General features: G+C 32.9%; 1 protein-coding gene across 2 annotated transcripts; it reads right to left on the bottom strand.

The window, feature by feature from the left end:
• Nucleotides 1–311: 311 nt before the first annotated feature.
• Nucleotides 312–6,422, bottom strand: LOC147410667 (uncharacterized). 2 transcript variants are annotated; one of them, XM_086438208.1, is made up of 3 exons: nt 6,268–6,422; nt 3,041–3,240; nt 312–761 (listed from the first exon to the last, which is right to left on the bottom strand). In XM_086438208.1, exons 2-3 carry the CDS (start codon nt 3,220–3,222, stop codon nt 575–577), a joined length of 369 nt encoding a protein of 122 aa, XP_086294334.1. In that variant the 5' UTR covers nt 3,223–3,240; nt 6,268–6,422; the 3' UTR covers nt 312–574. The 2 variants fall into 2 exon arrangements, with proteins under 2 accessions (XP_086294334.1, XP_086294344.1); XM_086438218.1 differs by having other exon boundaries at nt 3,041–3,242; nt 6,271–6,369.
• Nucleotides 6,423–13,335: the final 6,913 nt, after the last annotated feature.

The raw sequence follows: 13,335 nt of genomic DNA, 5'->3' as shown, positions 1-13,335 counted from the left end.
AAACACGTATGGACCATAAAACTGCAAGTAAATGGACATCCACTTGGAACGCTTCTTCAAATGTTGGCCCATACTACTTAATACAAAAACGACACGATTCAGGTCAAAATCCCGGGGATCAGAATTAACGTTGTTACCAGACACTCATTAGCATGAAAGTAGTAGACCTAGTTCAGATTGAAGTTTCAGAGCTCAACATTAACTTTTTTACCAAAGACACCATTAGTATTCAAAAGAGGAGTAAACTTCGTTGTTATTTGTATCAATTAGTTCCAATCATGTCTCAAGGAATAAAGAAGGTTAAACAAATGAACCAGAAAGTGTAACTGGAACCATAAATAAAAAATTTCACAAATAGCAAGTGTTAGAAATGGAAGAAGATATGCAATTTCATATTACTTATAAGCCACTACATAAAAGAACTTGACTTACCAAATTTGTGAATTATTGAGGGTTAACTTGAACAAAAAAATTCATGTAGAATCATGTCAGTGACTCAAATCACCACATTGCCAACAAGTTTATAAACACAAATCCACATGAAGCAGTTTTCCTCGGAAGTAGTTGCTGTCATTCATACATGGTAACCTGTGAATGTGAATCCTCGGCCCACGATCTCACCAGCGCAGAACCAGCAGTAACACTCTAACCCAAAAAGGGCAGCAATTCCAACATCCTCAACCTTAAGCTCCTGCTTGTTCTTCCACAGCTGCTTAACATAATCAAGTTCCTTCCAGAATGACTCGTAACGACCAGGAAGGCTACCAAAGATTAACAATCAGTTGGATGGATAATAATATAAACAACTACTTGCATGCATGCATACATATGTAGGCAGTTTTCACTTGTCAAACACCCTGACGTGAACCACATACATGATTCAAGTTTCTACAGCAAACACTTTAACAACTAAATGGCTGGAAATACCCATCTTAAAGTGTCATTTGTAAGATGTTTAGTATTTTAAGCTGGAAGCTTTATTCTTGGATGATCATATTTCAAAAGGATAGATGAGTTTTCAAGGAATGTTTTGGGCATGGAGTGGGGAATCAGCAAGAAATTCAAAATGAAATAAGACATCAGGGAATGGGTTTAACTAAAATACAGATGGTAATCAATCCCAAAATCATAGTTTCAACAGATTCATTCAGAAGGATTATGAATCATTTGAAAAATATTTCTCAAATAATTTCTAAATGATGCATCTAGGATAACCAGTAAAAAATCAAAATCATGATTTTATTTTTTATGAATTATAGAAATTATTTGTTCAATTGAAAGCAAATAAATAAATAAATAAACATGAACAGGGATGGCTAGGATGAAGGTCGGGGAAACCTTACAAGAAACAAAGAAAGACACATAAAGCAAACTAGCATACAAAAGCCCACCCAAAAAAGAAAACAAGCACAGAAACTTCTCACTCCAGGTCACATCATTAAAGAATCCCACCTAAAAACAAATTCCTAAAAAATAACCCTTTAACTCTGTGTGAAACACTTAGATCATAGGAACAAGGAAGATTGGCTTCCAAAATAATAGCATTCATCTCCTTTTCTTCTCCTTCAAAGACTTAATCCTCTCTTTCCAAATACCTCAACATTTTTTTTTTCTTTTGATGCAACAGGGTGCCCCCAACCCCAACATATTGCAAAAGTCAAGAGATTCCATAGGACCCTAACTCTATCACTGAAAACATGACCGGAACAATTATGATACATACCCAACATAGATGAAGGCTAATCCAATATATATTGAAAAGATAAAAGAAATGGGACCAAATAGCATCCCGTCAAGGCAGTTGAGCGAAAAACCAAACAAATCACTTTCCCCTAGCTTTCAGAGGAAAAGAGAATTGTGATTTGAAACTTCCACAGCAATCAATGTCTGATTTTTCTCCAACTTCAATGTATGTTTTGATATATGAGGTCAGTGGTTTTTTTTCTAATGCTATATAATGTCATTCTTTGAATCCCCCTCATTTCAGTAAACATATTTTTTGGACATGTCCTAGAAAATGTAAGGATAACTCTAATAGGCAATTACCGACTTCGACTTCCCTATTCCCCGCTCCCACATAGGAACTTGTTGATGAGGTCTGCATGGGTAATTAGGGTAGTTTGGAGTTTTGGACAATTTTAATTTACAAGACAGAAGTAGCGTTGGACACAAGGGATGCTATATAACTCCTATTTGTGTTTTACAATAGAGTCTGATGAATTAAAAAAAAAATGCAGCAAGTTGTTTTATCTCTTGAACTTACTTGTAAAGCTTTCAAAATCCCTAGGTGTGACTCCTAGGATCACAGGAATCACACTCAGGATTCTTCTTAATTTCTGTTGTCAATCTTAATATTAGAACCGAAATATACCCATCAATTAGTATGATATTAGGCTTGTTTCTTTTTCCCAATCCTAGATTCTTCATATTTTTTAAAAAAAAATCCTAAAACACTTGTGATTTGTGAATCCATCAACCACCCTAAAAACCATTTTTTTTTCCTTTCTTCATATGTTTTACCCATGAAGCCCCTATTTCTTATTTTAGCCAGAATAGTAAACCCTTTCTTTTCAAAAATTGTAACCCTAACCCTAAACCCTACGAGACCTTATTTTCTCTATAGGTCATACGTCACAAGTACAACGATTTGCTAGAGGAAAGTCAAAGCAGCAAAACTTGATAGTTTAGAATTGATATCTGAAGTGAAACAACATTAAATTACAGAAGCCTACCACTGTGAACCAGGTTCTTTTTTTAAGCAACGAATAACAAACCACGAACAAAAACCCAAACCAAGAAAATCATCAAACCAGGCACGCAGGGAACCGTTTTTTTTTTTTCTTTGATAACCAAGCAGGTCAGTAGTTAAAGTAGATTGAGGCAAGTTTCAAACCCAGGTTGTGGTATTAACACTCACAGACATTAACCAACTTTAGCAAGTTGGCACCTTCACCAGGAGGCAGGAAACTATGACTCCACTAAGGTACAACAAGAAAAAAGAAAAAAATAAAGAAAGGTTACCAACCAGAGAGAGACTAACCTGGCCAGACGAGTATACAACAATTGTTTTGATAATAAGTTGCATTTCTCCACAGAAGGGGGCTCTTGGATGTATTGTTTGTTCTGCTCCAATAACTGCTTGTAGTAAGCACATCCATGCTTAGCCACAAACTGTGAGGCTTGTGTTGCCTTGGATTGCAATTGATGCAACTTCGATGCCATGAACTCCCCAAACTATAACTGACCACACAAACCAAACAATCTAATCATTAAAATATCAGTTGAACAACATCTCGGCTCCAAACGAAAAGAAACAAAAAAAAAACATTTAAGAGATCACATTTTAACGGGTTCTTTGGATGGCATTTTTTATTTTATTTTTTATTTTTTTTACAAATTTGAACCTACTCTGACTTCACCATCACATTTTATGAGTCTTGTTAAGTAGATGGTGTATACTTTTCCAATTAATTATAAGTTAAAATATCACAATACCCACCTACAGGCAGTTCTTGGAATGGTTCACACTTCACAGTAGTGTTTTTAGAAGCGTGCCTCAAGATAAGGCTTATTGAAAACACCCTGAGGCATAAGGTTGAAACCTTAAAGTAGTTAAGGCTTGCACTTCAAACCATGAGGTGCATAAAAGGCATACCCCTCAATGTGAGGCATACACTTTTTGGCCGAGGCATACAACTCACATTATTTGTTTTTTAAATAGAATTTCTCCCTCATTCTTGTTATTCTTTTCTTGCTAATACACCTCACATATATGTATATATGTATATATATATATATATATATATATATATACATATATATATATACATACATTATTTGTTTTTTTAAATAGAATTTCTCCCTCATTCTTGTTATTCTTTTCTTGCTAATTCACTTCTTCATTTCTTTTCCGTTATCCTCAAGAAGATTATATATATATACATACATACATTACTTCTATTCTTTATTATTGCTAGTACATAATATAATTAGAACACTTAAAAATGAATTTGAATACAAAATAGTAATGTATACAAAGAAAATCATTGAGTTAAGCTGATTTGTAAAGAATTTTTTGCAGTATTTCATGTTATACAGATGAAGTCATTGAAAAAATAATAGCTAATTGTAGTTTTGTGATAAATATAAAATAGTTATTTATTCTAGTTATTCTTTTCTTGCTAATACACCTCACATATATGTATATATGTATATATATATATATAAGGTCGGGTTCCTGCAACACACATTGCGACACACATATAGACAACGTGTTTGTCTTATATGGGCAAAAATGTTTGGAATGGGCTGATTTTTTGTGAGGATGATCTCTGTGATGAGGGGATCATCCTGGCAAAAATTCATCCCATTCCAAAACTTGTAACCCCATCAAAATTGATTTACAAAAATTGGACGGTCTATAATTTTTCAACAAAAATTGGACGGTCTAGAAGTTTCATAATGAACTGATTTTTGGCAAGGATGATCTCCTCACCACAGAGATCATCCTCACAAAAAATCAGCCCATTCCAAACATTTTTTCCCATATAAGACAAAACACGTTGTCTATATGTGTGTTGAAATGGTTGTCGTTTGAACCTGACCCCATATATATATATATATATGTGTATACATATATAGATACATACATTATTTGTTTTTTTAAATAGAATTTCTCCCTCATTCTTGTTATTCTTTTCTTGCTAATTCACTTCTTCATTTCTTTTCCGTTATCCTCAAGAAGATTATATATATATATATACATACATTACTTCTATTCTTTATTATTGCTAGTACATAATATAATTAGAACACTTAAAAATGAATTTGAATACAAATAGTAATGTATACAAAGAAAATCATTGAGTTAAGCTGATTTGTAAAGAATTTTTTGCAGTATTTCATATTATACAGATGAAGTCATTGAAAAAATAATAGCTAATTGTAGTTTTGTGATAAATATAAAATAGTTATTTATTCTAGAAACTTTCAACTATTCAAAATATAAAGTGATAATATTTTATATTATTATTTAATGTAATTGATTAAAACATGAAATTCGATTGTGTGGATTTGAATTTTTAAATAAGCAATAGCTATCTTAATTTTTAGTTTATTAATATTATATTATTTGTAAAAATATCATGCATGTGAGGCAAGCACTTCACGCTTTGAGGCTTACGCTTCGAGGCACTGCCTAGTCAAGCGCCTTGCCTCACGCCTTAACATCTAAAAACATAATCACACATTTTTTACTAACTTTTCCTTCTACACTTCAAAATTTCAAATCTAGACCGCACAATTTGGATTGTTTGAAAAATGATATACAAGGAATCTTTAGAGTAACAAAGAGAATTTTTTCTATAAAGATGATGAATCAAAAATTAGAATATCAAGGATGGGTGACCTCCTGAAAAGTACTCATGTCTATTTTTATTTTTTCAAGCTAGTCTGACCTCCAGAAAAACTTAACAGAGTCAACCAGGATTTTGTATATATTTTTATTAAAATAATTCATTTTTTAGAATGTAAATACATGTTACGTAAAAATATGATTTCATGATTAAACATCTTCTAATCAACCTTATTTTATAATAAAAAAATTACAATTATTTTTATATAAATATATATAGGAATAAATAATTATAAACCAAGTTAAATGATTTATCTCGTCCAAAACGAGTTGACTAGCCCAAGAGAACTCGGTCTCGTCCATGAAATGCGAGATTTAAAACCGTGTCTCGTGCAAAGATGATATGTCTCAGCTAATAAATATTACATCTGTGCAACAAATAACATGATTTCTAGCCATCGATACATGAACCAATTGTTAGATCAAGGTTCTTAGATTCCAAGCTATGGCTTGGAATGGAAATATAACATCATAAACACAACAAATCAAGCCTTAACAGGAAAATATACTGGAATCCAACACCTAGAACATAAACCCAAAACTCACATAAAACCAAAATGATGCAAAAAATTCAAAATCTAAACACCAAAAAAGACATAATATGGTAGAAATCATGAAAGCAGAGAAAGAAAATTTAAAGAAAAGATTTATTCACTCAATCTATCTTCGGTTAGAATCTTGTAATAAAAACCCTAAGTACAATGTACCAAAACAAAACAAAAAATAAAATAAAATAAAATTTAGAGAACAGTAATCGACCAGCTCAAAAACCTAGATTGATAAGAAAATTATCCAAAATCCCATATATCAGATTAGAAAAAACTTTAATCGAAGAACTAGTTGAGATTGAATACCTTTGGATATTTTTCTTTCTGGAGAAAATGAGAGTATGCTTTTGGAGAAATGCAAAACCAGACCCCGCTGGTTTTATCCTCCTTATTTAGTTTACTGAAAGGGTAATTTCGTCAATCTGAATGATTTTTAGGGCTTGGTTAAAATGTTTTACGTTTACTTGAGGGTCCAAACGAAATAAGGCATGAAGACTTAAAAAAATGATTTTAGAGCTGTCTATTGGGTCCATGGACCCACTAAGGTTTATAAAGTTGTGGGGGTATGAATGAGGGTCCATGAATCTGGATTCTGCCTCCCGGGTCTGATCCTTTTGTGGATATATTTTTTCCTTAGCAATTGAGGTTGTAAGTGGTCAACGCGAAAGTAGGCTCAAAAAATCAAATAATTGTTACAATTGCGGTGGCAAGTAATCACAATCATCGATTCATCTCGGAAGAGTAGTCTGATTTATTTCAATCCTCCACCTTAATTGAGAAACACATGAGGTTTGAGGTGACTAGTCACCTTGTCAATCTGTCTCACTGAGGATGATGTCGAGACGAATCGGACAAGTCATCTGATAACGCAATTCCGGGAGGAGTCGGTATAAGGGCACTGGATCCCTTCGGACCTGGAGAACGTGTGACGCTGGGTCGGGGTTTGGTGAACCAACTGGTCGCTCCTCTAGTGGAAGTATCGGTCCCCCTTTTTTCGTTGCCTAGGTTACACCTTCGGAATACCCCAGAAGGGGATTTTGCTCTACTCCCCCCAATCTGAACTTTACGCCACGCCGCCTCTCCGTCGTGGAATTAGACCAAGGGGAATCTCCATAGGAACTAGTCCCTAAGATTTCGCACGTAGGAGATCGAGACACAGCCCCAAGTATGGGGAAAGCAGTAGATTTAAAACCATGCTCACAGGTGATATTTCAAGGAGCTAGTCGTTTCTAAATCCATGTACAATATTAGAGTCTCCACCTAGTTATTATGGTCAAGAACTCAATGACTGAAGAAGCTAAATAAGATTATTTGGAGATCAAATTATGAGACCTCAAGGATTTAGGCACCCGAACTCACCTAACAACGGTTGGTCTCTACTACAACGGGTGTAAATCATGTTGGGCCAGCTTGATTGGAAAAAACCCAAGCCATATTATAGGCTTCCCACAGGGTCAGATCAAACTCAAATTAATAATTAATTTTATTTAATTATCTAAAAATTAACTTTTTCTCTACAGTTTTCACCATTAAATAAATCAAATAATTTGTTACAATTGTGAATAGAACAAAGTGTTGGGGGAGGGTTTAATTCCCCAAGTCATATAGTGAACGAAGCTGAAACAACAAACCATAAAGAATGAAAGATTGAAAACAAGAGCACAAGAAGAATTTGTCAACGGGATTTGTCATGAAATCACATACTATGTCCCTGGGCTCATGAGCTAATCTATTATGATACCACTTACAAATTTCTCCATCTCTTCGATCCTGGTTACAAATTACATAAATTTCCCTTTCTTTATTCCTCTGATTTTCACCTCTATTACTATTACAATTTCGATTCTCCTCTATAAATAGGAAAAAAATCACCCTTTTGAAAAAGAATCATAATTCAACCAAAAAAGTAACTCCCAAATCTGGACTTATCCCAATACGATTATTTTTCCAATCAGAGTACTACCAATTCGGTCATGGAATACACGGGCTTGCAATCCATCATCGAGAAGATTGCTCGTTGTGCGAATATGAATCAAAGCCATTTTTGATCCGAGGTAGGTATATATACGAAATGATTCCAAATGAGTGTTAATATATATCAGGAGATTGTAAGTATGAACCAACCCAATTTCAAAATCAAAAAAATTCATTTTATTTATAACTTATCATTACACAGTAAAATCAAAAGTCACATTTGAGTGATTTAAAAATATATATATAAAATAAAATAAATCATTCCAGATCCAAAATGAAGTGACCTCAGAGTCTTTATCCAACTTTAAAAAATTAATTTCTAGAAGGAAAAAAAAAAAATGATTGAATAATTTATTTTAAAATATTTTTAACCGAAACACAAGATTAATAGAAAATACAATATCTAACTACCCAAGCATCTTACTCTTATTGCGGTTAAAGGCCAAATCCAAGATGCCTCAAAAGTCAAAGCAACCAATCAAAAAATTCTAACCTAATTAGTCACTAGAGCACATATTCTTAAAAACAAATACACCATCTGCAAATTGAGGATGTGAAATCCTAGGACCCTAGTCGTTAACCACGCAGCCATCGAGCTTTCTATGTTCACTACCCTAACATCATCGTCCCAAAAACCTTTATAACCAAACTAAAATAGGAATTGGGATAATAGGTTACCTTTTCTAAGGCCTCTAGAACTTCTAAGAAAATCAACAATGGATTCATTGACCAAGATAAAAAAAAAAGAATGGTGAGGAAATACATTTCATGACTCAATTCATCATTCATCAAAGGTCATACACAACAATATGTTTATGTAGGACGAAGAACAATCTTCTAATTAGTTCGTTGATTCTCAAAAAAATATCGAACCATTGGACATCAAAAACTTATTGATTCACAAAAAATATCAAGCAATTGGAGAAAAAAACTCTAAGAAAATATAAATTTTATTAATTTCAAAGTTTGTCTTACATAGTGGAGTTATAATATTATTTATAAAAAATAGTCTTATTCCTAGAAAATAAAAAAAATGGCAAAAAAAAAGTACTAAAAATAGTAAAAACAACCTAAGCATGTAAATAGATACTACTCAACTCTAGAAATAAGGTAGAGTCAATGGTGTGTGATTTTGATTTATATAACTAAAGTTATTAACAAAACCAAACTTTCCTAAAATAGCAAAAAGTTAATAAAAAAAAAACTAGGGTAAACGAATGAATCAGGCCTAAAAATGAAAAGTCAATAAATTTCTATGGATATTATTGATCTCGACGTTTACATTCAAGAATGGGTTTCCTGGATTATTCTGACTCCGTCGTTCATCCAGATCTGTGGACCTACTTGCACTGCATCATTCTCCTTAGGTTGAAAGGAACTTGTCATTAGTTAAAGGTGTTGTTGTTTGAAGCATACAATCTAATGGCTTTTAAGGTCAACTTGTTGTGCTCAACAATTAATGTGGTGCCCCGCCAAACGCTAACACATAATCCCATGTCAGATCTCGAGACACTATGTGGCACCTTGAAATTTTGACATGATCTTCTCTGTTTATGTTAGCATTCCAAGGCGATCAACCTGCACCTAATAAACAACATTCACAATATCCTGCATATATATACAAAATATAATAACAACGGAAGCTTATATATATCTAATAATGAACGATAGATCAGAGTATACGGGGATTATACAAAAAAATTTCACTTTAACAAAAGTCGTAACACTCAATAAAAAAAACCCATAATACTCCTAGATGAATTTGACACCATTAGGGGTATAACCCCAATACTCACCAAGTGACGGATTCTGGCTGTCTATCTGATCCACTAGATGATTCTCACTCGTTTTCTACACTTGTCTCGTCAAACTTCGGATCTGGAACTAAAAAATAAATAAGGAAATGGTGAGTAATAATGGTTACTCAGTAGGAAAACAAATAATTTCTGCCAATAACCTCTCCTAACATGAACGAATAAGCATACTAAATTATTTTAACATATGCAAAGGTTTATAAAATAAACTACGATTAACTGGTACATATAGTCAGTGATGAGTAACTAAATATTTTAAAACTCCTATTACATCGATCAGCAGTATTCACTATAACATTATCTTTTTATACAAAACTAATTGATCAAGTGGAAATATTAAACATGTATTTCATTTTATATATCAAAATAAAGCAATAGATACATAATACACAATAGTGAAGTAGTGGAATTAGAGAGTTGGGATTCATGATTGGATTGCTCCCAATCAAGACATGATGCTTCATAATAAAGTATTAATTCTTGATTTTGTGGTTGATCGCTGTTTATAACACTTGGGGGACCATTTATCAGGTTCAAGCTGGCCGTTTGACGTGACCGTAAGCAATGGGTCTCTTTTCGATGTGTTAAAACGTTCGACTACTATAGATTGTTAGTGATCATTGACTAATCATCTTCGTCTATTCCTATCAAGCGTGCATATGATTCCCAAATATACAAATCATTCATATACGACCACCTTACATTACAAGTTCATTGATAAAGATAGAGAAAAATAAATTCGGATTTTAATTGTGACTCTACTCTCATACGCGTCCGATACCACGTATGAGCTTGGTCTCTACCGTACATCCCAAGATAGTACACCACTTTGGATGATATGACGCACTATCCCTTCAGGCATTCACAGACTCTTTAACAGCTCACAAAATAGTTGCATATATATATATATATATATATATATATATATATATTATTTTCATTTGAAAATAAAAGAGAAATTAACAATACAAGGTTGAGAATGGATATCCAGTTTCCTATCATGCAACTGGCCCACCCGGCCTAAAATAAATAACAAAACGGAAAAGTAAACAACGCTTCGCTCTAAAAGAAAGTAAATAAACATGCAATTAGTAACATTATCCCTAGATATCTGTTCACCAACCTACACACAACACAACAATGTAAAATGCAGACATCACTCCTCAGGTGTGACTCTGACATTTTACCGTTTCATACCTTTTTTTCTTTTTTCGATTTTTACAGTTTTCAATCTCTTAAACAAAATATCCACTTTCTGATATTTATCAACTCAATATGAGTTAATTGAATATTAAATTATTTTTTCAAATATGAAATTCATTTTCATCAAGAATGTTGAAAAAATACAAAACTTAAATCAAAACGGGGTCTGAGCGGTGCACAGGACTCAACTAGCAGAAATAACCCGGTGTAATATCATACCCACGTATAACTTGTTAAAAAATATAATTAAACATATTAAATATGCAAGTTCTGCGCGTGAATTTGAAATAATCGATTGAATTCTATATTTTTAAAAATACATCACAAATTTTGTAATATAATCCTAAATGCAATTTTCACAATTTACGATTACTAATAGAAATTGAGAGTTCCTTACTATCTCTAGGTGATAAGATCGAAGCGCGTGCACGAAAATCAAGACGAATGACACGAAAATCGAGATGGATCGGACTTTGAAGCGGCTGATTTTTGAATCTGACCAGGTGGTTTTGAATATCTTGATGCTGTCGTCCTTTTTCCCTTCTGCGACAGAGGACAGTTTGATCTAGAAACAGGCGAAAGCTGAGGTCGAAGTTTCGAAACTCCCGTATATATATACGGCTGATTTTTTACCATACGGGGTGAAAAAGGCGAGAAAACGAAAGGAATTTGGGTGAGTTTTGTAGAGAACGAGGCTGCAGACTTTTTTTTCTTTCTGCGTTAGTCGTCGAAGGCGAACTGTTCGCAACAAATCTGAGATTGAAGTTTCGAAGAAAAATGAAATTTTCATTTAAATTCGGTGGCTGGTTTTGGACGGGTTGGGGATGATGAAGAATAAAAAAAAATTAAAATTTTTATTTATATAAAGTCTTGGGATGAAATCGGTATTTTGTCTATTGTTTTGTTCGACAATAACTTGATCGTTCGGACTCCAAAAATGATGAATGAATACTCTATTTCATCTAATTTTTTATTCTGGATCTAATGGTATGGTCAATTTCTACAAATTCTATCTCTAACAAAAATTTACATTTTTGGCCTGATGTGACCCTAAAATTGACGTCGTTTTCGTTTTTGATGATAATACGACTTTCTGATCTCCAAAAATGACAAGTAAATAGTCCATGTTCAATAATTTTTCATTACGAACCCAATGGTATAATCAAATCTTAAAAATTCTTACTCTAGCAAAAAGTCACTATTTTAGCTTGGTTCGATTCGATAATTGAGGATTTTGCAACTTTTCTGTTTGGATTTGCATTTGAGCGTGCTTACAGGCTAAAGTATGTTTTTCAATCATTATGAATCCAATGGTGAGGTCAGATTTCTTTAAAAATGATAAAAAATCTTCTAAAGTTTTACCCTTAAGTCCCACTTTCAAGATTTTATCAAAATTCCACTATTTATTTTTCCTTGAGATACGAATTGAAACTCGGGGTTTGACAATTAAACAACAATCTAGAGGACATTTGGGTGGTAGATCTTCGGGATACACATCAATGAACTTATCTAATAAGATTTTGACCTTAGGATATAATCAAAATCATTCTCCTCTCGACCTATTAAAGCCAACCAAGACACAACATAACGAGAAAATCAGTGAACTTTGCATGTCTAGAAAACTAGAACCCTTGTCAAATTTAGGCTTAAAGTCACCATTACCTTTCTCTAATCGAGAGAGTGTGGAAAGATGTTGATGAATTTGATCACTTATTTGTAATCTAAAAAAAAAAAGATTAATTGAAAGGACATTCCCTAAACTTCCATTGTCGACATTGTTGCAAAACAAACCATCATATGATTAGGATTTGGATGCAAACAAGCTTGTCATGGTGCTAGAAACTCCTCCACATATTCATAAATTACTTCATTTTCCTCAACTTCATCATAGATAGGATTGGAATGAAAAACACCTTCTGCATTACATGATTTACTATACTTAAAGTAAGTTTTGATCATAAAGTGCAAACCAACATATTTCTCCAATTCATATACATCTTCTAGTGTAACATCTTATTGAGTCGATCGTCTTCTCGAAGTCATCTCAACGAGAATAACAAACTATGTGATCGACGCAAGTTCTCAAATAAATTGATCCACAACGAAGAACAATATTCCAATTAGTTCGGTGATTCTAAAAAAAGTACCAAACAATTTGGTATCAAAAACTTGTTGATTCACACAACATATCAAGCAATTGAGCAAAAAAGAGAAAGCACTCTAAAAACATAAATTTTATTAATTTCAAAATTCATCTCCCATGGTGGAGATACTATATTATTTATAAGAAAGAGTCTTATTCTTAGAAAACCATAAAAATGGTAAAATATATATATATATATATATATATTTTTTTATAAATAGTAAAACAATTTAAGTATGA

Source organism: Akebia trifoliata, chromosome 1, assembly GCF_017979445.1.
Source record: "Akebia trifoliata isolate Shusen 1 chromosome 1, ASM1797944v1, whole genome shotgun sequence".
Classification (NCBI taxonomy): domain Eukaryota; kingdom Viridiplantae; phylum Streptophyta; class Magnoliopsida; order Ranunculales; family Lardizabalaceae; genus Akebia; species Akebia trifoliata.
The sequence above is the reverse complement of the archived record's forward strand: the minus strand, read 5'-3'. Positions and strand labels throughout refer to the sequence as shown.

Coding starts and splice junctions, on each gene's coding strand:
- LOC147410667 (XM_086438208.1), bottom strand. CDS start 3,222: ATGGCATCGAAGTTGCATCAATTGCAATCCAAGGCAACACAAGCCTCA. Junction 762..3,040: donor TTGTATACTCGTCTGGCCAG/GTTAGTCTCTCT, acceptor AATCTTTGGTAG/CCTTCCTGGTCGTTACGAGT.